The sequence below is a fragment of the Desmodus rotundus genome, chromosome 2 (assembly GCF_022682495.2).
Source record: "Desmodus rotundus isolate HL8 chromosome 2, HLdesRot8A.1, whole genome shotgun sequence".
In the NCBI taxonomy this organism is placed as follows: domain Eukaryota; kingdom Metazoa; phylum Chordata; class Mammalia; order Chiroptera; family Phyllostomidae; genus Desmodus; species Desmodus rotundus.
Genome location: NC_071388.1, coordinates 51,858,828 through 51,883,179, shown reverse-complemented (window position 1 = coordinate 51,883,179; position 24,352 = coordinate 51,858,828). Strand labels below are relative to the sequence as shown.

The 24,352-nt window shown below is 49.2% G+C and overlaps 1 protein-coding gene across 1 annotated transcript in view; it reads left to right on the top strand.

Annotated features, from left to right (window-relative positions):
* The window catches only part of XXYLT1 (xyloside xylosyltransferase 1), a 164,365-nt gene that overhangs the window by 28,946 nt on the left and 111,067 nt on the right, over positions 1-24,352 (top strand). Inside the window, exon 2 of the mRNA XM_024556353.4 lies at positions 1,751-1,898. Coding sequence (XP_024412121.2) covers positions 1,751-1,898 — 148 coding nt within the window. The remainder of the gene's footprint in view (positions 1-1,750; positions 1,899-24,352) is intronic.

The window sequence follows — 24,352 nt, the reverse complement described above, 5'->3', positions numbered from 1 at the left end:
CTCTCTTCTTTCTTAATGAATGCAGAGGCTTCCATTTCTCTGAGAACCCGCTTGTCGGCTCCAGTTTCTTGTCCAATTCCAGGCTCCAGCAGTGGTTTAGAGGGGTAATGAGGCTCACCGGGAAAAGCTGGCTCATGAGTGAAGGCTGATCTGTAAGGAGAGGGATTCGGGGGATGGTAGAGGGAGGGGAGGGCAGGACGCTAACACTCAGGACTAAGTGCAGCGTGGTAGCCTCTGAGCTAGGTACTTTACCTGCACGTCCCAGGTAGTCCCAACAGCCACCATAGGAGGTAGGTGTTACCGTTTCTGTATTTGAGGTTCAGAGCGGTTTATTAAATTGTCCAAAGTGCGGTTCATTTAGTTCAGCAAACCTATACTGATTGGTGGCCTGCCACAGGGTGCAGAGCTGGGCACAGGGCACAGAGCACAAAGCAGTCACAGCTTCTGCCCTCGAGGAGTGCGCCATACAGCGGAGGTAGACACAGACCAGCAGTGGAGCCTCCCCATGTGATGCAGGGTGCACCCGAGGGCGTGGCGGGTCGTGGGTAGGAGGTGACAGGGGTCATCAGCAGATCTCTTGTGAGGGGGGCATGGGGAAAGAAGACTATTTGGGCTTCTTGCCTGGGCTGCATTTATTGAGTGCTTCTTGTGTACGGTGGAGTGTTTTAGATGTTGCAGGGCACTCAGAGCAGCAGGGAAAGCTCAAAAGAAGTATGTGAGCAGGGTGCGTGGTAATTTGGCATCTTGAATGAGGCTGGGCCTCCGTGAGGGTTGGACTTGAGTATAGACTAATGTCAAACAAGGAATGCAACTCGTTAGGGTCCTGTTAGTACTGTCTGCTCCAGTCACTGGTCCTGTTGGTGTTTTCCTCCCCCCTTGGTTGTTGTTAAGGAAAGAGGGTGCATTTATAGTGGGAAGGCCATGGGGCTTGAATCTGGAGACCAGGTTCAAATTCTGGCTCTACCACTTATTAGCTAGGCGACCTTAGGCAAGTGTAACCTCTGTGAGCATCTGCTTTCTCGCTTGTAATTTGCAGCTATGATAGTGACATCTGCCGCACTGCCGTCCCAGGTTGTCGTGGAGACCGATGTGCGCACGTGAGAATAAACCGCAGAACTCCACTGAGCAGCTGTGGCATCTCTAGACTCTTAAGTGTTCTGAGGTGATTCTTCATACCTCTCACAGCACCTCCTACATGTCTTGGACACTCAGGAAATGCTGGTTGGGTCGATGGATGTGTTTCCTGTGGCATTAGGCATTTTCGGGGTTCCATTTTCCAGGGACCCTCACACTGTTCACAGCGTTGGACAGGGGAGGTGGAGCACCAGCCTGGACTGAGGAATGTGTAGCAGCCATCAGCAGCAGCGATGCAGGGGCCAGTGCCGGCCACTCAGACGTGTTGAGGGTCCTAACTTCAGGACCAGACAGTTTCATGTGGTTTCCAGTCACGAGGCACAGAACTGCTCTCATGATGGCCCAGCTTAGAGTTCAGGAGCCGAAAGCAGACTGGGGGCTGCTTCCATCCCTGTCCTCACTCCCACTCCTCTTCCACTACACCCACCACGTGCGTGCCTGCACACCTGTCACACATGATGGCCCCGTCCCCATAGCCAGCCTCATCATTGTTCCCATTTCCTGAACTCTCACTTGGGATGGCCTGCTGGTGACCTTGGAGAGGCACTGTCTGTCGCCCCTCTGTGCGCCCGTGTTCGTGCTGACTGTCCTGTGGTTTCCTCGTGCCCTGCTGCAGGTCGTCTTCCACGATGTTGCTGTGCTGACAGACAAGCTCTTTCCCGTGGTGGAGGCCATGCAGAAGCACTTCAGTGCTGGCTCCGGGACCTACTACAGCGACTCCATCTTCTTCCTCTCAGTCGCCATGCATCAGATCATGCCCAAAGGTAACCTGCTGCCCCTGGTGTTTGGTGTTTGCCTCTGTTTCCCTAGTATCACTGGTGCCCTGTATTAGAGGAGCTCCACTAACGCACAAAGAGAGGGCGAGGGGGCCAGCAACACCCTCTGTGTGACAGCTTCCTGCCCAGAGAACCAAGGGCAGGGCCCTAGGTTGCGCGACTCCCGCAGTGTGAGTGGTACAGTGTGGTGGCCCCGGACCAGGGCCTCTGGGCTCCAGCCCTGACTCTGCCCCCTGCAGGCATCTAGCCTCTGGGACTCAGTTTGCTCATCTGGTAAATGGCAGTAGGACTGGGTGACCCTCCATCCAGATCTGGGACCCTATTCTTTCTAGTTTGAATCTGTACTTCTCTGACTGTAAAATATCAAATCTAGATGTGAGAGGTGCAGATTATATCTGACTAGGACTTTTTTTTTTTTTTTGAAACTTTGAGGCCTAATTAAAGGGTTTCCTGGGCTTTGATCCTGCTAGGGCCAAAGAGATGTGGTTGCCTGGTGGGTGGTGGGTCGGCCCTGTGTGGAAGTGCTTGCGGGCTTGGTCTCCCTTGGACTAGAAGCTTTGTGGATGGTTTCACTGGAGGGGTGTCCCAGGTTTCTGGATTCTTCTCCTCCAGATGGTCTTCGATTGATTCTGGAGCCCTGGATGTTGCCCACTTTCTGGCCCTGGTGAACCATGACCTGAGCCTATTAGGGGTGAGGAAGGGAGTTTTGGGGTCTTGGGATAGCAGCTGTCGAGCTGTGACTGGTTGAGTTTCCAGTAGTCCCCAGACCAGACAGAACCCAGTTGCCTAGGGGACAGCAGGGCATTTGGTGGAAACCTGCTGCTCCGGCCCGGCGGTCCAGAGTGAAGGGGTGTCCAGAGCACTGCCATTTGAAGGGGTCGGGTAAGCCCGGAATTCAGGAGGTGGAGGCTGAAGTTCAGTTTTGTTGGCAGGTCGTCAGACCACGGGAAGACCCAGACTGTCTCCACAGGGCGAGCTCCTGCACCACAGAGGCCCCTGATTGTTCCCTGGGGAGCAAGGGCTCAGGGGGCTTCACTGAGCAGGGGTCTGAGGACAGAGGAGACAAGCTCACCAAAAATCACAGAGAGAAGAGCTAGCATTTGTGGTTCTTCACAGAGACCAGGTGTGGCGCTGTCATCGCCTGGGTCCTCTCACCAGCCCTTCAGGGTTACAGGTGAGAGAGACCGAGGACTTGAGTGACTTGCCCAGGGTCATGCAGCCATCTGAGTGGAAGAGCTGTCTGACGTGGAGGTCTGCTTCTCCAAATAGCAGTTACTCCACCCCCTCAGCTGGGCCGCGTGGGCTCTCTCTCCGGGCAGGTCTGGCGCAGGTGCTCAGAGTGGAGGAGGGAGTGGTTCCTGCTCCCCCGGATTCTGGGGGGAAAGACAGGTGCTGGTTCTGGTTCTGCCACTAAGCACTTGTGGAGCCAGTTTGTCTTTGTGGACCTCGGTCCCCCACCTGTAAATGGCGAGGCTGACCTAGTGAGCTGTTTCGATCAGAAGAGTCCAGGGTCGCAGGAATCACCTCAGGATTCTGTGGTTCAGGGAACCAAGGGAAGAGCGATTCTGCCTTGTCCACCTCTCCTGCTGCCACCTTCACTCCTAGCAGTTGGTCCTGACCACTGTGTTGACCAGGCTTTGGAGCAGGATTCTGTTTGGTCAAAGAGCTCCACCCGCGGCCCTGATCGGCATGGCTCAGTGGGTTGGGCATGGTCCTGCAAAGTTAAAGGTCGCCGGTTCAATTCCCAGTCAGGGCACATGCCTGACTGGGAATTGGTCAGGTCCACGGTCAGGGTGTGTATGAGAAGCAGCTGATCAATGTTTCTCTCTCATATACATGTTTCTCTCCCTCTCTGACTCCCTCACTTCCCCTCTCTCTAAAAATAAGTAAATAAAAATCTTTAAAGAAAAGAACATTTCCATGATTAAACTAATTTAAAAGAGTTGACTAGATGGGCCTTTAGGGCCTGGCCAGTCCTGTTGTCCCACAGGTGTGATTGGCTTTGAACAAAATGCCGTGACCAAAGAACCGAGAAGAGTTAGCAGAAACCTGGGAAGAGGCGTGCCTGGCCTTCCTTGTCCTCCCTCCCTTGCCGGCTGTTAGGTCTCTGCCCACCATGTGCTAGACTCTAGGCCAGGTTATGCTTTGGGGCACCCGAGGAAAGGGAAATAGGCTATCCTCCTTGGGGACTGTCATCGCGAGAAGATAGTTCTGTCCCATAGTAGTAGGGAGGTCCAGGAGATGAACTGTGAAGTGTAGATGATGAGAGTTAGGGAGCCCTGGGCTGCTGTCCCTCTGCCTCTCTGACTGCCCTGCCGGTGGCCTGACCGTGCCCAGTGGGCGATGTCTGCTGAGTCGAGGCTTTGGCCACAGCTGTGCTGCCCGGCCAGTGGATCGGAGGGTTGGTGCCCCCCGAGTGCAGTCTGTGTTAGGAGGCTGGGAAGGAGGTGTGTGAGATGTGCAGCAGGCAGACCCAATGTCCTCCAGGGGTGGTTCGGACGAGTGGTAATGTGCTGGCAGAGATTCATTTCTACATCTGCCCCGAGTCTGGTTCCTAAGAGGAGAGTTTTGAGGAGCCACTAAAGGCTGCTATTCATAAAATGAAATAAGCATCCTGGAGCTCCTGCAGGGTCTGGGTGTTTCTGCTGAGCCGTCTGGCGGCTGCATAGCCCTGGCCCCGTGCGCAGCTCCTTCTGGGCAGGTCCTTTGGAATTCCTGCAGTGTTCCGAGGATGCTTTGTTTTCAGGCATGGAGCGCTCCGTCTTGATTTTGTCACAGCTCTTTATTGCTGCCTTTTTTATACTCATTATTTTAAATCATAGAAATTGCTGTTGTTTTGGCCTTTGTTGATGAATTTGTTCTTGCGTAATTGGCACTATTTTGGTTATTTTGTTTCACAGCGTTCCTTTTCCTCCAGGAAAGTGAGGAGGGAGCATGGGCAGGCCACCAGCCCTTGGTCCCACCCAGGAAGGCTGAGTCAGAAAAGCTCTGTTCCCCTGAGCTATGCCTTAGGAGGCCCCATCTGGTGTTTGCCCCAGAAGTCCAGGTTATTCGTCTGCGTCCAAGCCTCTCCTTTCACCCTCCCCCATAACAGAAGGATCACCCTTCTGTACTTGAACTGCCTCTAAAATACGCGGACTTCTTTTTCTGTTTTAAAAGCAACATCCATTCATAAGATAATACCTAAAAACTACACTAAAGTAGAAAAACAATGATCCCTTTACTACATGAACATCGTCACTGTTCTCGATTTTCTTATACCTTCCCAACATGTGGTTTTTAAAATAATTTAGGCAAAGTAGGAGTTATACTCTATGTTTAAAGCATCCTGAGTGTTTTTAACTTTCATTTAAACCCCCCAAATGAAAGAAAGGGTACAAGTAAAGCTGTATTTCATGACGTTTTCAGTTCAGGTCACACGTCACCATTTTCCATGTCGTCATAGTCTTTGAGCCATTTTTGAATGGTTTCACCGAGTTCATCTTGGCTACCTAGGTACATCTTATTTTTTCTGTGACCCTTAATTATACTGTCGACATGTGTAAAGATTATATTTTCTAATTAGGACTATTTCCTTGTGATACTCCCTGTGGGTGGAAGGACTGGGCCAGAGGTGATACTCACAAAGCCAGCCTGTGTCGACACCCTCTCCCTCACCGTTGTCAGCCTGCATGAATGAGGTTCTGGACTTTTCTAAGTCCGTTGATGTTTGACCTCTTGGAGGGACGTTGGGCAGCCATAGCCACGTGTGAACGTCAGGACAGTTGCTGTCCCCACTTGACAGGGGAGGAAGGGAGGAGCTGAGGTCAGGCCACTTCTGAGGTTTAGGGTGAATTTGGCCTCTCATGTGGGTTTCTGATGCCTTGCCCCTCCCTGGGATTATTCTGATGGCCAGACCTGAATGTCCAGCCTCTCACACCCACACAGTGTCTTGAAGCTTACGGAACCTGGCCTCCTCTCTCCTCTCTTTCTTGGCCTCTCGCTGCAGTCCTGTGGAGTGGGGCTGGCCGGGCTGGGTGGGGGTGGTTACACCCGTGTGTTTTGCCCCAGCCATACCCCTTGGAGCAGCGGGTCTCAGATCGCGTCTGCAGAGTGAAAAATGAAGGGGCCCTGGAGGCAAAACACACTGGTTCTGCTTTTGGTCAGAGTTGTTTTTCTTTGTTTCTTGTTGGGAGGGCCACGTGTGGCTGGCGGGTCCTGTGGCTCATACTTGCCTGTCCATGTGTCCTTCATATACGTGCAGCCACTCTCAGCTCCTCACCTGCACCCACAGGGCCTTTATCTCTGCCTGTGGGTGGTGTTGGGTTTGTCACCCCCGGAAGCGTCTTACGCAATGGAAAAGAAAGCATGTTTGCCCAACCGGAGCTGAGGGGAGTGGATAGCAGCTCCTCATGGACTGCAGCATCCCTCTCCTGTGCACACAGGTCCCAGGGGCTGTTGGCTCTGGATGGATGACATGAGCCATGAAAACAGCCCTTACCACGGCCGAGCCCCATGAGTGGTATATGACTGTGATGCGGTTTTCCCTAGGCAGGGAGGGCAGGGACCTGGACAGTTGGCAGCGTGTCAGGCTTGCCAGGGGCCCTGGGAGGCTATCCTATAAGGCTCCTGCCTGTGGTCAACCCTTTGCCAGGAGACATCCTCTGCCAGGGGTCTGGTGTTTGCATGACATGGTGCTGGCCGCTCTGAGTGTCTCAGAGATGTTTGCTGGGCTGCTGCTTCATGGGCTTGTGGGGTGGGGGCCCAGCAGTTAGTTAGACAGGATGTCACAAAGGCCACAAGGGAGACACACCTAATGCTGAGGGTTTCAGAAAAGGCTCAGTCAGGCATTTGACAAGAAGGAGGAGGGCTTCGTGGAGGAGGTGGTACTAGAGCTTTGAAAGATGGGTGAAGTTTCATTGTGTAGAAACCGGTTAGGGTGCAGTTCAGCAGTTGGGAAGAGTTGTGGTGTGTGTTTGGGAAAAGCACACCACTTCTTTTGACAGTCACAGTAGGTGCACATGTTGGGAAGTAGTGGCAGAGGAGGTGGTCATGGGAGGTTGGCACATGCTGTGCAAGCTTGGATGCCAGCTGGAGGTTAGCCCCAGACACAGGAGACAAGGCTTCCATGGGCATTTTGACATGGAGGAGCTGACCAGATCCATGCTTTGGGAAAGCTGATGTGTCTGAGACAGGGAGCAGATCTCAGGGGAGATGCTGGAGTCCAGCTGCACATCTCTTTTGAGTGTCTTCTGAGCCAGACGCTATGGACAGGCTGTTAGAGACCTACGGGTGGACTCCCCGCCTCAAGCAGCAACTCATCTAGAGTGTGTGTGTATGTGTGTGCACACATGTCTATGTGTACTAAGCATGAACACATATAGTAGGTGAGCTATAGCATCTGCTGAGACCTGACTAGCATCCCCAGCTTTTTCACAGCCTTCCTCTTTCCTTGAGAGCCCAGGGGCTACAGAGGTCATTACATGGGCTACTGTAGAAGCAGTTAGGGACTAGCTTGCAGCTTTTAGCAACTTTGTGGGTTCAGAAAAAGAAGAACTTAGAAAAAGAAGTTATGAGAGTAGACAGAGCAGACAGCCTTCCACTCAAAGCCACCATTGTGGGATCATAAACTCCTGTAAAACCAGTGCAAATACTCCTGCCATGGAATCACTTGCCTGTCAGTCCTTTGCACTTTAGTATGAAGTAGCTCTACCTGATTGCTGTCCTCTGAACACTGAATTGAGATAGATGCCCAGAGGGAACAAAATGAATAATATGTTTCTTGGATAGATAAATGAGGTTGAGGGAAAGGTCGAAGGAAGGAGAAAAAAATATTTTGGAGCCTGGTGTACTCCTGGGCCTTTGGAGATAGGCTTGGGCTTACCTTGACAAATCCCTGGGCCCAGGCAGATAGAAGGCGGAGGGAGAGGGGTCTGATGAGGTCTGAACCCCGGAAAGGTTTAGGAATCTTTGTTTTCCTTCTTAGTACTTTCCTTCCTAGACCTGTGAGCCTTGCCCCTGGGCCCTGAAGCCCAGGGCTGGGCAATAGAGCTAGGCTTTAGCTACGGTTTGCATCCACTTGGCTTCTGTAGGCTACCCCGGGTACCTGACCCTTTTACCCTGGTTTTTGTTGGTGTGGGGGCTATAGAAATTCCATTTGATTGACTTTCTGATGACTTTGGACAAACCAGCTCCATATGAGATAGGCAGTTTCTACCCCTTGGGCCCCAGTTGGGACTGGGGCAGCCACTCACTCTGGTCTGTGCCCATTACGGGGGCATGTTTCCAGGTGCCCTGTGTTTCTGTTGGTTTTCTCCCCGCAAGTTTAGGAGTGAAGTTCAGCACATACCCTGCGCACATCCTACACCGGGGAGGGATGGGTGCGGGTTGTGGCAGCCTCTCCTGACTCAGCCTGTGGTGGGGGAATGGCTCCTCCAGACTCAGAGTTCCTATGGTCACGGCTGTGAGCAGTGCTGGCAGCGCTGGTGTCTAGACACTTCTGTGTGACTGGGAGGGCTCGGGGAGGTCATCCGTGGGATGTGTGGCCTGGCACTCTGACCGGTTCCCTTTGGGCCATGTTGAGGAGGAGGGCATTTGAGATGAGGAGGAACACATTCTCTGCCTGTCTGGGACAAAGTGTCCATCAATTGCAAACCCTCTTCTTGATAGAAGACGTTCATGTTCATGTTCATGTTCATATTCATGTTCACATTCATAGTGAGGCACAGCAGGCACCATGATCCCATTTTTAAGACAAGGGAATTGAGGCACAGAGAAGAGGAAAGACTTTCTCAGGGTAACAGAGCCTGGCTTAGCAAGGGCGGGACCAAGGCTCCCTGCCTCCCAGCCAGTGCACACCGAGGACGTCCCTACACCGAGCACTTTTCCTGACCTGGGCTAGAGGCTGGCCTTGCCATGTTGCCATTTTCATCACATCATAGCAATGATACATCACATCATACCAAGGGCGCATGATTTGGCGCCATTGATGTTGACCTGGATCAGCTGGCTGAGGTGGTGTTTGTCAGATTTCTCCGCTGTAAAGTTACTCTTATTTCCCCCTCCCATGCTTAAAGAATGTGGGTGGTCATTTTTCCAAGGGCATGTGTGTACTGCCTCGGCCTGATCTCGCACCCCCTGCTGGTGATATCTGCCCCCTTGCTGTGCCGCAGCCGTGGTCTGTGGGGCCCAGAGATTTTGAGGGGCTGCTTCACCATCGCAGAAGGTTGGCCCCATTCTACTGTGTGGGTCAGTGCACGACCATGTCCGAGCTTCCCTGGACTCCCAGCCCCAGTGTCTGAAGGAGCACAGAGTCAGGTCTGAAGCAGGTTGAAAGGGGAGTTGGTAGGTAGACAATAGAGAATAGGAGTTCAGGCTCCGGGTCAGACAGAGCTGGGTACAAGTTTCATCTCTGTGACTCTCTAGATTTGTGACCGTGGGAAGTTCCTCAAAAGTGGCCAGATGGTGTAGTGGTTGAGAACACAGGCCTGGAGGCAGAGTGCCTGGGTTCATGGTAACCCCCTTACCACCCTGCAGGGTGTCTCTGGCCAAGTTACCAAACCTGTCTGTATTTGGTGTTTCATCCGTAGAATGGAGAGAGAGCAGTTCACATCTCATGGGTTATAATGAGAATTAAAGAGTTGGTATGTTTAACAGGCTTAGAATGCTGCCTGGAAACTGGTCGAGCATTAGCTTGTCTCCTCTCTGGATCTCCATCTGTAAAATGGGGATGATACAGTACTTACTTCAGAGGATTAACCAGATGATATATATAGTGGCCCTTAGCACTGTGCCTGGCACGAGGGGAAAGCCAGTAATTGTTAGCTGTTTGGGTGGTGGTGATGAGCCGTGCCTCCAAACCCAGGACCAGAGGGAGTGGGGCTGGAGTTGTTCAGGCCCTTAGACCACCCACGTCGCCTTTGGAAAGAGCTTCTGCTATGGGATAAGGAAATGTCCTGGGTGATCCTGAGCACATCACGCCATGTCTTATCCCCGATTGTCCTCTCTGACCTGCCGCCTTCTCAGGATTACTGTAAGCTAGAAATGGAGTTATGTAGCTAAAAACGCTTCGCCTCCCCCAGCTCCCCAAAAGACTCTTCCCACCAGCTCCCAGATTTCAGGCACCTGAAATCTGTAGTCACACCACCATCGGCCCTGTCCTACTAGTGTTTTTGGAGGAGATCTATGTGCATAAACAGACCAGGCAAATGCAAAATGTTGTTAAATCCCTGAAATGGAGGAGTTGGGGCCTGAGCCTCTTCTGCTCTGGGGTCACCTTCTTTTATTTTTTTAAAGATTTTATTTATTTATTTCCAGAGAGAGGGAAAGGCGGGGAGAAAGAGAGGGAGAGAAACATCAATGTGTGGTTGCCTCTTGTGCACCCTCAACTGGGGACCTGACCTGCAACCCAGTTATGTGCCCTGACTGGGAATCGCACTGGTGACCCTTAGGTTCTCAGGCTGGCAATCGATCCACTGAGTCACACCAGCCAGGGCTGGGGTCACCTTCTTGAAGGCCAGTGTGATGCTTGCTGTTGTAGAAAAGAATGACAAAGCCAACTGAACACGAAGGGAGGTGGGGGTAGCCTTGCTCTTCTGGCGTCATGGGTGCCATCAACCCTGAGCACTTGCCCCTGGGGCCTTTCTGTCCTGAGGCAGGAGGCAGGTGGCTGGACTCTTGAGAGGACAGTCTTGGGTCTGTTTTGGGTCCGAGGTGCTGCCCGGGAAAGGCCGGTGTGAACTTCTGGTTAATTAATGTGCAGGTGCCTCTCGGCCGAGGTTCACAGGCCCACATGAGAGAGACCAGAGGCTGGGCCAGAAAGCCTGCGGTCTGGGGACAAGACTAAAATGGAAAGATCCAGACAGGCAGCTCTCATTTATGCACCTGTTCATTCATGCTTTGGAACTCTAAGGTCAGTGTGCAGCCTTTTACAGAAACCCTTTAAAATTCCATCTTTTTAAATTTTTTCTCTTAAGTGAAATGTAACAAATGTAGTAAAAGCCATATTCAGTTAGGACTTCTTTGTTCTGTGCTTTTTATATTTTTACTCACCACCATGAAAGGTCTTTAATGTTCTCTACTGTTCCTTTATAGCAGTTTTATAAAACACAGATGGCTTTTAAGGCTGGTTTTTGGAATTTAATAACTTTGTTCAGTTTGAAACCAAATTAGGAAAGTAGTCTGTAATCAGTGTTTAGTTTCCACCAGCGAGGCAGACAGGCATCGAATGCGAGGGGGCCTGCAGATGGGCGCATATGCCTGCTGGGCCCTGCGCTGTGGTGGAGAAGGGGTCAGGGTCCTGGGAGAGAGGCGCCCTCGTCCTCTCTCCCCTTTACCCCTGGCGTCTGCTGGGAGGAGAGGTCCTGTGGAGACTGGGCCCACGCCGCATTCTCCAACCTGGTTTGCTAGAGTTCTGTGTTGTACCCCAGCTAACACTAAAGTGCTCCTTGACTTTCCCACCTGGTATGTGCAAATGTTTCAGAAACCTCAGGAGTCAGGGTCACTGGGCTCTCTCTGAGTTCTCTGGCCATAATAACATCCAGTCCTGCCTACCCCCTCCTAACTCCTCACAGAGGCCATGGGTGAACAACCTGCCTTCTCTGAGCCGCCGATGCTTTGTTTAAAAAGTAGGAATAATGAGTGTACAAACATCATAGGGTTGCATGAGGGCCGCTGGAGATCGTGTGTGAAGAATCACCGTGCCTGGCATGGAGGGGTGCTCGGTGTGACATGTTGGTAGTGATTTTCCTCTCAGAGGGTCAAGTCCTTACAGCAAATCAAAAGCTCTGGTAAGTACTGAAGTAAAAATAATCTCAAAGTTATTGTTTAATCCGGCATCTCTCAAATATAACTTATCACAGAGCAGCACCTTTTTGAGGACTACTGTTCACATTCTAAGATAGGGTTGTTTCACAGGACTCAGTTTAAGAAATGCTGCCCTAAAATCAGAGTAATAGACAGCACTTGTGTAGCGCTCTCTGGGGGGTGGGGGGGGGGCCAAGAAGCCTCAGCCTCAGAAGAAGGCCCTTCCTTCCTCAGGTAGTGTTTCCCCTTCTCCCTGCTGCACTGCACGGGAGTGGAGCCTGTCACTGGGTGTGGCATTTTAATTATTCACTCACTCTGTTGCTTACACTGTGACTACTCTGAGCAGATCTGAAGTAGCTTTGGTTATGCCCGAAGTTGCCTTAGACCCAGAAGCATTAGGAAGACTGTACCTGGATCTTGAATTGTGGTGGGACCCCGGGTACAGAGTTGTTTTAAAAGAGGGAGATGGATTGGGTTGGCCAAAAAATCTGTTACCTTTTTTTCCATAAAGTAAAAGACACATTTTTCATTTTCACCAATAACTGTATTGATTGGGATATTTGGAGTGTGTCGGCTATCTCCCTCTATTGGCTTCTAGTGGGTAGAGGCCAGGGGCGCTGCTAAACGTCTTCCAATGCATAAGACAGCCCCACAGCAAAGAATTATTTGGCCAAAATGTCAATAGTACAAGAAACTTCACAGCTGAGGGATCTTGAAATCAACTCTCAAAGGAATTGGGCCTGCACACCAGAGACTCCTGGCTGCTTCTGAAGGGCTGTCTTGGGAAAGAGTTAGCAGGCTTCTTCTGTATGACCCTGAAAGGCAGCTGACTCCAGTTTCTAACTCAGTTACCACCTTTCTGTGAGCACATGGGCAAGCCCTTCCCTGCTTCGGTGGCCAGTCCTCACATACAGACTGAGGGGTGGGATACAATCCAGGATGCAGACTGGCCACCTGCGGCAATTGACCACATTCTGTTTGGCCATTTTATCATCCTTACAGGGGCTTTAGGTGGCAGTGTACCTGGGTACCTCTTGTTCCAGCCCCACAGCTTTGGTTCCATGTCTTTATGACCTTGTGGTCCCAAAACGCACCTCCCCACTGGCCCAAAGCTCTGACAGCCAGCTCAGCCCCTACAGAGCTCTCCCTTGCTCACTCAGCTGAGCGGTACCAGCTTCCCTGCTCCTTCCTCCCGGACCAGTCTCCCCACAGACATCTCCATGCCCTCTTCCCTCACCTCCTTTAGATGTTTGTCCAGATGTCTCCTGTTCAGGGGGGCATCCCTGACTATCCCATGTAAAATCGTACCATCTCCTCTGAATGCCATGACCCCTGCCGTGCTTTATTTGTCTTCACGGTTCTCATCACTAATAGATAATGCATTTGACTTTTTTTCATTATCTGTGTCCCCATGCAAATGTGGACTCCACAGGGGCAGGGAGTTCTATGCATTTATTCATGCCGTGTTCTCGGTGCCTAGGACACAACCAGGCACGTCGGCATTCAATAAATATTTCTCAAGTGAACTGAATACATTTTTGTTAGGTGTGTATCTTGAGCTACTCTATTTTGGGGTCACCGCAGCCCTTTTTTTAAAGCCCATTTAGAACTGGCTGTAGATGAAGTCCAAGAGCTTCGGATAAATTGCATAGAAACTGGATGTTCCTTGTGGGTTCATCACAAACAGGGGTAGGATTTTCCGGACGACCCTTTCCTGCAGGGTTGGGTCCTCATGCCTTGAGGAAACAGCAGGCCTCTGACTCCTGGCGTAGCAGATGGTGCCCGGACTGCCAGGGCCCGGCCGGGTGTGGGGCGCAGGGACTCTCGAGTGGAAGAAAGCAAACGGCGGAGCAGACGCTCAGCACCTTGCCCGAGTGAAAACATCTGAGTAAACGCCAAACAAAAGTTACAAACACTTGTCTTGTGATTTCAGTGAGAACTACTTTCTGGCAGCTACTGTGGAACAAATTTGAGACATTTGAGTCCTCTTATTCGGAAGAGGGACAGCTGTCATAAAGTGCTAAAACTAGTTCACCACTTTCTACTAACTTAATGCTAGAGGCACTTTGTAAGCTAATGAAGATGATTTGGGAGAACCTTAACTTTTTATAAAACTGATTGAACAGAAATGTCTTTTACTTTGTTTCCCTCTGTTAGATTCTGTCTTTTAACTTTCCAAGATCCTCAGTTAAATTCTTGGCTACCAGTGAAGGCACCAGCCGGCCTTTATTACTGTCATCAAGAGCTCAAGCAGTGTTTATTCTGAGCATCTTGTCACCTGTACAGGGTCTGCTATTCTGCCGGACTCTGGGCACTGGGGTGGGTATTACTGCCCTGGCCCTGGGGAACTCACCTTCTGGTTGGGCCCAACCAGACAGAACCCAAGCAAGTGGGTACTCATACAGCCAGGGGTCAGAGGTCAGGGAGCAGTAGCAGCAGCACTGGGCCTGGACTTAAGGGAGATTGGTGGGATTATTTGTATGGGGAGTGGACCAGGTACTGTCAGTTCTGCTAGAGTTTAGAGGAGAAGTTCAGAGGCAGGTCTGTGCCAGGCCTTGAAGGGTGAGGAGTTAAGGGTGGGATGGGGGAGAAGGGAGGTGTTCTGAATGAGGGGTGGTCTGGGAGACCTAGGTCTCAGGCTGGGCAGAGGCCAGCATGCCATAGGGGCACTGCCTCTGCAGATGGTGTCATATCCCAAATCCACCAGTTCAGGAAGCACCTCTGGGGTGGGCAGTGAGTAAGCATCTTCTTTTTGTCTCTACCTTTGTGCCTCATCCAACTGATAGGATACTTAATTTCTCTACTTAGGCTGAATGTGTAATCGCTGATGATTGGATCCTCTCAGTTAAACATCTTGGATTGAACCGTGGGCTTGCTCTTCTTTTCCTTTTCCCACCCACTCTGGCTTCTGGACATTCCTTGGAATGTGCCTGGCTGTGCCTGGTCCTCCATGCGGAGCTGCAGCGATCAATGCCTCTATTCCTCTTGTGGGGCCCGTTTCCCCCTTCGGCATAGTTCTTGCTGCTCCCCCACATCATCCTGCTCTTCAGCCACAGTGGCTGCCTTAACTTGTTCTGGTCACATGCACGCTCTGCTTTCCTGCGTCCTTGGCATGCTCAGCTCTTCCTTTGGCCTGGAAAGTCTCCCCCAAGTCCCTGATCACTTGCCCTGCCTATCAAAAGGGCCCCCAGAGGACAGGCTCTCCAAGAACACAGAGTCAGCAGGGCTGTGTCTGCTGGACCTTTGGGGGCATGAAAACCCTTGAGAGTACTAAGTCAGGCGTGATGTGATAGACATGAACCTTAACTTTTTTATAAAATCTGAAAGCCCATGGGGTTGGGGGGGCGTGATTCCCATGATGTTTGGATAAGAACCCTCAGCAGCCAAGTGATTCAGTTAAGTGAATATAATCAGCCATGTGGGTTTTAAAATCTGATGATAAAATGCTGTTTGTCTCTCAGGGAGTTACTGCAGATCTCATTTGCCTTAAACCTTAGCTTTTCGACTTCTTCCCTCCCTCCTACTACTTCTTGCTCTGGTTTAGGCGGACTTCTTAACCAGGTTTAGTTGGTTCCTGTCCTAATCTCACTCACACCTTAAGCTCTGGGATGTAACTTCTCTCTCTGAGATGGGTGAGCAAGTGTGGTACAGTGGGTGATGGTTTCCCTTCCACATTGCGTTGGGGGAGTCAAGTACAGTATTGGTATATTTGTTAAAGCATCAGCTATCACATAATAAGCTCTTCCCATTAGAGTGACTAATGACTGAGATGTGAAATTCAGGGAACTAACAGTGCCTGGGACAGGAGTGAACTTCTGAATGTGAGCTGCTTTGGTGACTGACCTCAAGTAAACTCCCTCTTGCAAGTGTCCTGACCCTTGCCTGATGACCTCCCAGGACTCTAGAAGCTCTCCTTCGTGCTCTTCCCCCTCTGCCCCTTCCTCTTTCCTTCTCTCTCTCTTGTGAGTGAGCTGCAGGCAAGGCCATGCAAGGAAAGAGGGATTATTAAGGGAGGGGCTGGAATGAAAGAGCTCAGAACTTGGGGCAGCTCTGGGGACCTGTCTGTTTTGGTGGTTCTTTCTCTTTCCCTTGCTCTGAAGGTGTCTCTGTTTCTGTCTACACTTCTCCCTTTCCTTCTCTCCACAACTGCGTTTTTACAAATGTGTTGTTTTCTGTTCTCACGGAACTGAAGCTTGCATGGGGCTTTGGTTTGTTATTACTTCCCCCAAACAGGCATCGTCTCTTGTTATTTCCCCATTTCAGATCCTGAAGGAGAATCTTCTGGCCATCCCACAGGCCATAAACTGTTGATTATTTTTGCTGTTGTTGATCTAGTCAGCTGGCATCAGAGCAGGTGGAGCCATGCGGTACCAAACCTGCCCACCTGGGCCTGCCTCTGAGCAAGGGTGTGGGAGGCAGCAGGCATGTGACTGCCGCTCTCAGACACGGAGCAGCCATCAGCACGGGAGGGCAGGGGAAAGGACGTGGGTCAGATGGGGGTTTTGTCCTCATGACTTCATTTTCTAGTGGGGGGATTAGAAATCCCTGTCATACAAATACCATCTGCCTGGGGGTATGTGGGAGGCAGCCTCGAAGGGGCTCCCAAGGACCCCACCTCCTGGTGTTCAAGCTCTTCACTTGGGTGTGGGCGGGACTTACTGACTTGCCTCTGGTAAATAGAATGTGGTAAATGTTATGACATAACACTTCTGGAATTTATGCTACAAAAGACCGTGGTTTCCATCTTGGCTACTCCCTACCCCCCCCCCTCTTTCTCTGAAACCTTGCTCTGGAGGAAGCCAGCTGCCATGTTATGAGCTGCCCTGTAGAGAGGCTGCATGGAAAGAAATTGATGTGTCTGGCCAATAGCCAAGGGGATCTGAGGCCCACTGCCAGCCACAGGAGTGACCTGTGACATGATTGCAATGTCTGAGCCAGCGGCATCCAGCTAAGCTGTGCTGGAATTGTCTCAGAAACTGTGAGATAATGAACGTTTGTTGTTTTCAGTTGCTGAGTTCTGGGTTACCTTGTTACGCAGCAGCAGAGCTGTGGGAAGGCAAGGGAAGGTGCACCTTTGGCTAAGGAATTTGGGGAAGGCTTTGAGAAGGATGTGGCATTGGAGTGAGGCCCACCTTTCTTCCACAGAGGGGTCTCTGTACGAGGTTGGCCATCTGTGCGTAACAGAGGCCTAGGAGGTTCCCCTGGCAGTTCTGTTTCCAAGGTGGGTCTGGTGCACACACTGTGTTTCTGTCATATGGCCTCAGAGAACCTCTAAATCTGCTGCCGAAGAAGGGCAGGGGTTGCTGTTTCCCAGGCCTCCCGCTCAGCCTGACATGTGTTATCTCTGATGAAGATTGGGTCTCCCAGGCCCTGGTGGCCTCCGTCACAGCACTGCCAACTATGTGGCAGGCTGCTTAGGACCCCATACGCTGATTAGAGAGTGACACCTTGGGGGTCACAGGCCTGGCCATCCAGGCACTTCTGAGACCGGTGCTGTCCAGAAGTCTGCTGGGCTAGCTCCGCACAGCTCAGTAGTGGGCCCTGCCTTCAGTGGCCCACATCCAGAAAGAGACTGGCTTTGGCTCAGCTAAAAGAGTCTGATGACAGGGGTTAAAGTCTTGTTCTCTCTCTTACTGGTGGTGTGGCCCTAAGCAAGACACTGAGCATCCTGAGACTTTTTATTCCTCCACCTTTTATTATGAAAATTTCAAATATATCGGAAGTAGAGGTAATAGCACAATGAACTCTGCGCACCCAGCACCCAGTTACAGTAGTCATCTGCTCATGGCCTGTCTTATTTTATCTCTACCCCCACCCACCGCCTTCTCCTTCAACCCTGGGTTATTTTGAAGCAAATACCAGATATTATAGTGGTATTTTGGGCTACATGTCTGTAGAGTCTTTCTCTCTTTTTTAAATTAAACTCGATTTTGAGACAATTGTAGGTTAACACATAGTTACAAGAAATAATGCACAGACCCCTTACCCACTTTCTCCCAGTGGCACCATCTTGCACGATTGTACCACAACATGACAGACAGGATACTGTTGGCACTGGTACGGATACATAATAATCCCACTGCCCCAAGGGTCCTTCCTGTGGTCCTGCTACAGCCACACCCACTTCCCCCAACCCTTGGCACCCACTAATCTGTTTGCCATTTCTATGCTTTTGTCATTTCAGGAATGCTATAGAAATGGAATCATAAAGTATGATTTTGGGATCGGCTTTTTCCCCCCTCTCAGTGTAATCCTCTGGAAATTCACTCACTCGCTGCAGGTGTCCGTAATCCACACCTTTATCTTGCTGAGGACTGTTTCATGGTTCCGCTGTGCCAGTTTAACTATTTGCCCACTTAAGGACATCTGGCTTGTTTGGGTTATTATGAATAAAGCTGCTGTGACATTTGTGTACAAGTTTTTATGTGAACATACGTTTTTATTTCTCTGGAATAAATGCCTGAACATACGGGAGCTGGGTCTTACAGTTCCATGCCACGTTTTATAAGAAACTGCGACAGTTTTCCAGAGTTGGCTGTACCAATTTACTTGCCCTCCAGCGCTGCGGTCCTTGAGTCTCTTTTAATCTATTGGTCCTCTCTTCCGTCTGCCTCTATTTTCTGGCCTCCCCACTGGGGATAAAAACGTAGGCTCTGGTTGTCTTGCATGATTGAGATGATACATGTGAAACTGCTTTTACCCACTGTCCCTTACTGGGACTGTCAGGTCTTCTCTTTTGTGGGGTATCTGGAAGCAGCATCACAGCACCTTCGGGAAGGACTGCGGATCCTGACTGACTGTTGTCCCTGGCCCCTGCGCTTCCCTGGCTGCCCTCGGCAGGGCAGCTGGGTCACCAGGCTAGCCGCAGGCCAGGCATGTTTAATTCAGCTGGCTTTTTTTTTTTTTAAGTGCTTACCTGAGGACATTCTTTCATTGCTTTTAAAGAGAGAGGAGGGCAGGGAGGAGGAGAGGGAGAGAAAAAGCGAGAGACAGAGAAACATCCATCAGTTGTCCCCTGGCTGGGGATCAAACCCGTGCGTGTGCCCTGCCCATAAATTGACCCTGTGGCCTTGTGGTCTAGAGGACGATGCTCCGACCAACCGAGCCATACCTGCCAGGACTCAGCTGGCTTTTAAGGACATTGGGGGGAAGGAATGACAGACTCAGGTGGGTGCTGGCACAAGCACGCTGGCTGCCAGGACTGGTCCTGCAGTCACCCTGTTGTTCTTCCTTGTCCTGGCCGGCTGGCAGTTCTGCTGACCAGGACCCCGAGATGCCAGAGTGTGTAGTGTGAGTGTCTGTGAGTGTGTATGTACGTGCCTGCTCACTGGCCTGTTAGCTCCAGGTCCATACCAGACTTGCTTAAGATGATGACGGTTTTGTAGAACACCATAGGCAGCAAATTCCAGGTTCTATCAGAAATAAAAATGGGAGACTTGTTAAAGGCACATTCCTTGCCTCCTCCCTTGTACCGTGTCTAACAGGACTGTCACTTCCTCAGTTGTCATCCTTTTCTCTCCTTTGCTGAGCTGTGGACTGATGCCCTTGGTGTTACTGGCAGTTCAGGAGCTGACCTGACTAAATGTCCCCAGGTTCCTTGGTGACCTCAGACAAACAGCACAGCAGTTGGACTGCCAGCCCCATCAGTGTAAAGAGGGACAGTCCCAGTGTACTTCAGAGAGGGGCTGTGAGGATAAGTAACAGACTTACGGAAAAACTGTGCAGAGGGATCTCGTTGGAGAGACTCCAGCACGGTGGAGAGAATGGATCTGATAGGCTGTTTGCACTTCACTTTAAACGCCGAGTGGTTGCTAGAACTTGTTCTTTGTGTTTTAGGAAGTGAGATTTTTACATGTTAGAGGCACTTCTTTCGTGGGTTTTCTCTGGCATCAGCATGCTTCCTTTTAGCGTCACTGTCAGTCCTAGGCCTGGGCTTGGGACTGTGCCTGCTGTTCTCTTGAAGGATATGTGGACCCCAGAAAGGTTTGCAGTGAGGTGCAGGGGTGGGTACCAGCCACTCAGTTAACAAATAATGGGTCGGTGAAGGTCCAGGACTGTGGGACCCCGGCATAAGTGTTCATATTAATGCAGGACAGAGGCCTGAGCAAGAATTGCCACAGGGCAGTTAGAGATGTGTTTGGGGCCACTCTGCTTGGAACCTGCTAGTGTGCCTATCTCATTGTTCCTGACATGTCCCCTTCTTTGGGGGTAGGGCTCTAGGGAATTCCAAGGAGCCAGGCTCTTTCTCTGGTGACAAAGGGCTGCTCCTCTTTGGGCTGCTGTGACTTCCCAGTAGCCTGTTTGTGGATAGCCACCCTCAGGGGAGTGAGCATGGAGGCCGAGGGCCCAGGAGCACATTCTATGCCACACAGTCCTTTCTCTCGTGTCTCGCTTTCTGAAACACTTTTATTGACACAGCCCTGTGGGGAATGCTAAGATGCACCCTCCGTGTCCCCAGGGCCCCCCAGAGCTTATCAGGGAGAGACCCCATGCCCAGTTATTCTTTCCCACTCTCCATATTCTTGCTGCCAGGTTTGTGGGTCAGATCCTGGTTGTAAATGTATAGCAATAAACCACCGTTTAGAGAAGGCTCACCTGTGTCAGGCCTGTGCTGAGTGCCTTACTGCCGATGGTCCCCAACTTAGGATGGTCCAACATACCATTTTTTGACTTTATTATGGTGTGAAAGTGATATACATTTAATATAAAATGTGCTTCAAATTTTGAATCTTGATCTTTTCCCAAGTTGGTGATATGCAGTACCACACTCTCCTGCTGCTGGGAAACAGCCGTGAGCCACAGCCCCCAGTCAGCCCCGCGATCGGGAGCGTGAACAACCGATGTTCCCCAGTGTACTGTGTTGCCAGCATTTTTGGATATTGTATTCTGTGGTTTTGCATCCCATCATGTCTACAAAATGCCCATCTGTGTCTCCTGCTTCTGGTGAGGAGTCAATTACTCATGAGCTGAAACTCAAAATAATTGCCCAGCTGTGAGCTAATGTAAGTGTTCTGAGCACATTTAAGGTAGGCTAGGCTAAGCTATGACGTTCATCTCAGTAGGTTAGGGGTATTGAATGTATTGTTGACTGTTTTTGACTTATGATATTTTCAACTCACGATGGGTGTGTTGGGATGTAATTGAATTGTAAGTCAAGGAGCATCTGTACACGTATTACAGTATCCCCTGTGAGCCTAGAGGGAGGTGTAATTCCCTCTTTTCCCGGTGAGGAGAACTGGGCCTAAAGGGATCAGGTAAATTGCCCCAAGACACGGCCCTAGTGGGAGAGCTGGATCAGAACTTGGACTGCCTGACTTCAGGGCCCATGTTAGTTATCAGAAAAAAGGATTTGGGTGATTCACTAACCTCACAGGAACATAGTTGAATGTTGTCCTGGCCAACACACATTCTCACAAATAACTTCCAAGGACAATGAATAGTGCACAGCCAAAAATAACCAAGCCCAAAGGAAACAAGGCACAATGAGTGAGAACCAGCAGAGTAACTGAGCAGAAGTAGACCCCCAAACACTTCAGATGGTGGCATTATCAGACACAGACGATGAAAAATGTGTGCTAACCATGTTTAAAGAAACAAAAGACAAGCCTGGAAACACCGGCAGGAAACTAAAAAGTGACCTAGCATATTTGAAAAACAAGCAAATAGAGCTTTTGGAAATAATACAGTAATGTAAGCAGAAAGTTAGGGATGGTCAGTTAGAAAAAGCTTACAAATGCTGATTTTTAAAAGCAATCAGTGCACAACTTCCTTCATTCCTTTTTTGCTACTCTAATTCACTCCCCTCTTCAAGGGCGAGCGCTAAATAGATTGGTGTGTTTCATGTTAGGCCTTTTCCTATGCATTTATGAACACACATATGCCAACACACAGCGGTATCCCCCACCACTCAATAACATAGATATTTAGCTATCAATGCATGTAGATTTACCACATTAATGACATTTATTTAAATTTGCTTTTTTGTTTTTCATTGTTTTATTTTCTGCCACCTCCTTATGACACAAAATTGAAAATACAAAAGGATATATACAGAGAAAATAAGTCTTCTTATCCTCATCACCTGCCACTGAGTTCTCGACTCCCTGGGAAATTTCTGCACCTTATTATTTTTTTCACTTCACAATATGTCTTGTTGATAGTGTCAAATTGGAGGTGCCTCATTCTTTTTATAGCTATAGAGTATTTCACTGTATGGAATTTAACTAGTCCCTTGTTGATGTACATTTAGATTATTTCCAAATTTTGTAATTGAAAACAATGCTGCAGTTACTGTCTTCTTCATAAGTGATTTTTGCACATGTAGGAGTTTGTTGGACCAATTCCTAAAAGTTAAACTGCTAAGTCAAAGGTATATGCGTTTAAAATTTTGATCCATGTTGCCAAATTGTCCTCCATTGTGTTTATATCAATTTCTAAATCCACCAGGAATGAATGTTTCCCCACACCCAGATCAGAATATAAGCACTATTTGGTCTTTGTCAGTTTGGTAGGAGAACATTTATATCTCATGGAATATTAATATTTCTATCTCTTATTTTGAGTGAAATTTGATTTCCTTTCATGTGTTAAGAACCACTGAATTTCCTTTTCTGTGACCTATTTATATTCTTAGTTCTTTTTTCTATTGGGTTGTCGACTTTTTCCTACTTAAAGGAACTCTTTATTTATAAGGGAAATTAGCATTTTTGTCCCTGATATACATAGAAAAATTTTTTTGCAGTTTGTTTTGACTTTTTCTATGAAGAGTTTATTTATTTTTATTTTTAATATACTTTATTGATTATGCTATAACAATTGTCCTAGTTTTTCCCCCTCTGTCCCCCTTTACCCAGTACGCTCCATTCCCTCTGGCAATCCCCCCACTTTAGTTCATGTCCATGGGTCATGCATATAAGTTCTTTGGCTTCTCCATTTCCTGTGCTGTGCTTAACACCCCCCTGTCTATTGTGTACCTACCAATTTGTACTTCTTAATCCCTGCACCTTTATCCCCATTCTCCCCCTTCCCCCTCCCAAATGATAACCCTCCAAATGATCTCCACATCTACGATTCTGTTTCTGTTCTTCTTGTTTGCTCAGTTTGTTTTTTAGGTTCAGTTGTTGATAGTTGTGAATTTATTGCCATTTTAATGTTCTTCATTTTGATCATCTTTTTCTTAAATAAGTCCCTTTAACATTTCATATAATAATGGTTTGGTGATGATGAACTCCTTTGGCTTTACCTTGTCTAGGAAGCACTTTATCTGCCCATTGATTCTAAATAATAGCTTTGCTGGATAGAGTAGTCCAGGTTGTAGATCCTTGCTTTTCATCATTTTGAATACTTCTTGCCAGTCCCTTCTAGCCAGCACAGTTTCTTTTGAGAGGTCAGCTAACAGTCTTAAGGGAACTCCTTTGTAGGTAACTCTTTGCTTTTCTCTCGCTGCTTTTAAGATTCTCTCTTTATCTTTAACCTTTGGCATTTTAATTATGATGTGTCTTGGTGTGGTCCTCTTTGGGTCCAGTTTGTTTGGGACTCTCTGTGCTTCCTGGACTTGTATGTCTATGAACTTCACCAAATTAGAAAAGTTTGCTTCCATTAGTTTTTCAATTAAGTTTTCAATTTCTTGTTCTCTCTCTTCTCCTTCTGGCACCTCTATGATTCAAATGTTGGAACACTTGAAGTTATCCCAGAGGCTCCTTAGCCTATCCTTGTTTTTTTTGGATTCTTTTTTCTTCTTGCTGTTCTGATTGAATGCTTTTTTCTTCCATATGTTCCAAATCATTGATCTGATCTTGGCTTCCTCCTCTCCACTGTTGGTTCCCTGTAAATTTTTCTTTATTTTACTTAGTATACCTTCATTTCTGCCTGGGTCTTTTTTATGCTTTTGAAGTACCCACTGAGTTCCTTGAGCATCCTAATTACCAGTGTTTTGAACTTTCCATCTGATAGATTGCTTATCTCTATTTTGTTTAGTTCTTTTTCTGGAGTTTTGTTCTGTTCTTTCACTTGGGACATATTTCTTTGTCTCCTCATTTTGGCAGCCTCCCTGTGTTTGTTTCTATGTATTAGGTAGAGCTGTTTTGATTCTCTGTCTTAGTAGCATGGCCTGTTGTTGAAAAGCACACCAGTAAGTTGGATGGGATGGAGCCTTAGGTAATCACCAGGGCAGGGCAACCTGTGTGAACCAGGTTGATGGAGTGTCTGATCTGGTGTCGAGTTTCTGTGTCTTTGTTTTAGGGAGGGCTCAGAAAGGGGACAATGGCTGCTGTGTGGCTTCTGGAGTTTTGTCTGGGAGGAAGCCATCCCTTGCACTCACCCTGATGCCACACACTTCCATTTCTCCCCGTATGCCACTGGTGCCCTTCTAGCTGCCCTGGTGCTGGAGCCTAGAGGGAGTGACTCTGCGTAAGTCCTAAGTCCATTGCGGGCCTTTTAAGAGGAGATGCCTGAGAATCTCGCAGTTTCTTCTGCCACCTCAACTCTGACTGGTTTTTACAGTGAGAAGTTATGGGGACTTACCTTCCTGGCACTGGAACCTTGGGCTGGGTGGTCTGGTGTGGGGCTGGGATCCCTCACTTCCCAAGGTATCCCTCCTGATTTGTATGCACCACACGTAAGTGTGGGACTGCCCGTTCCTCATCTCTGCATCACCATGT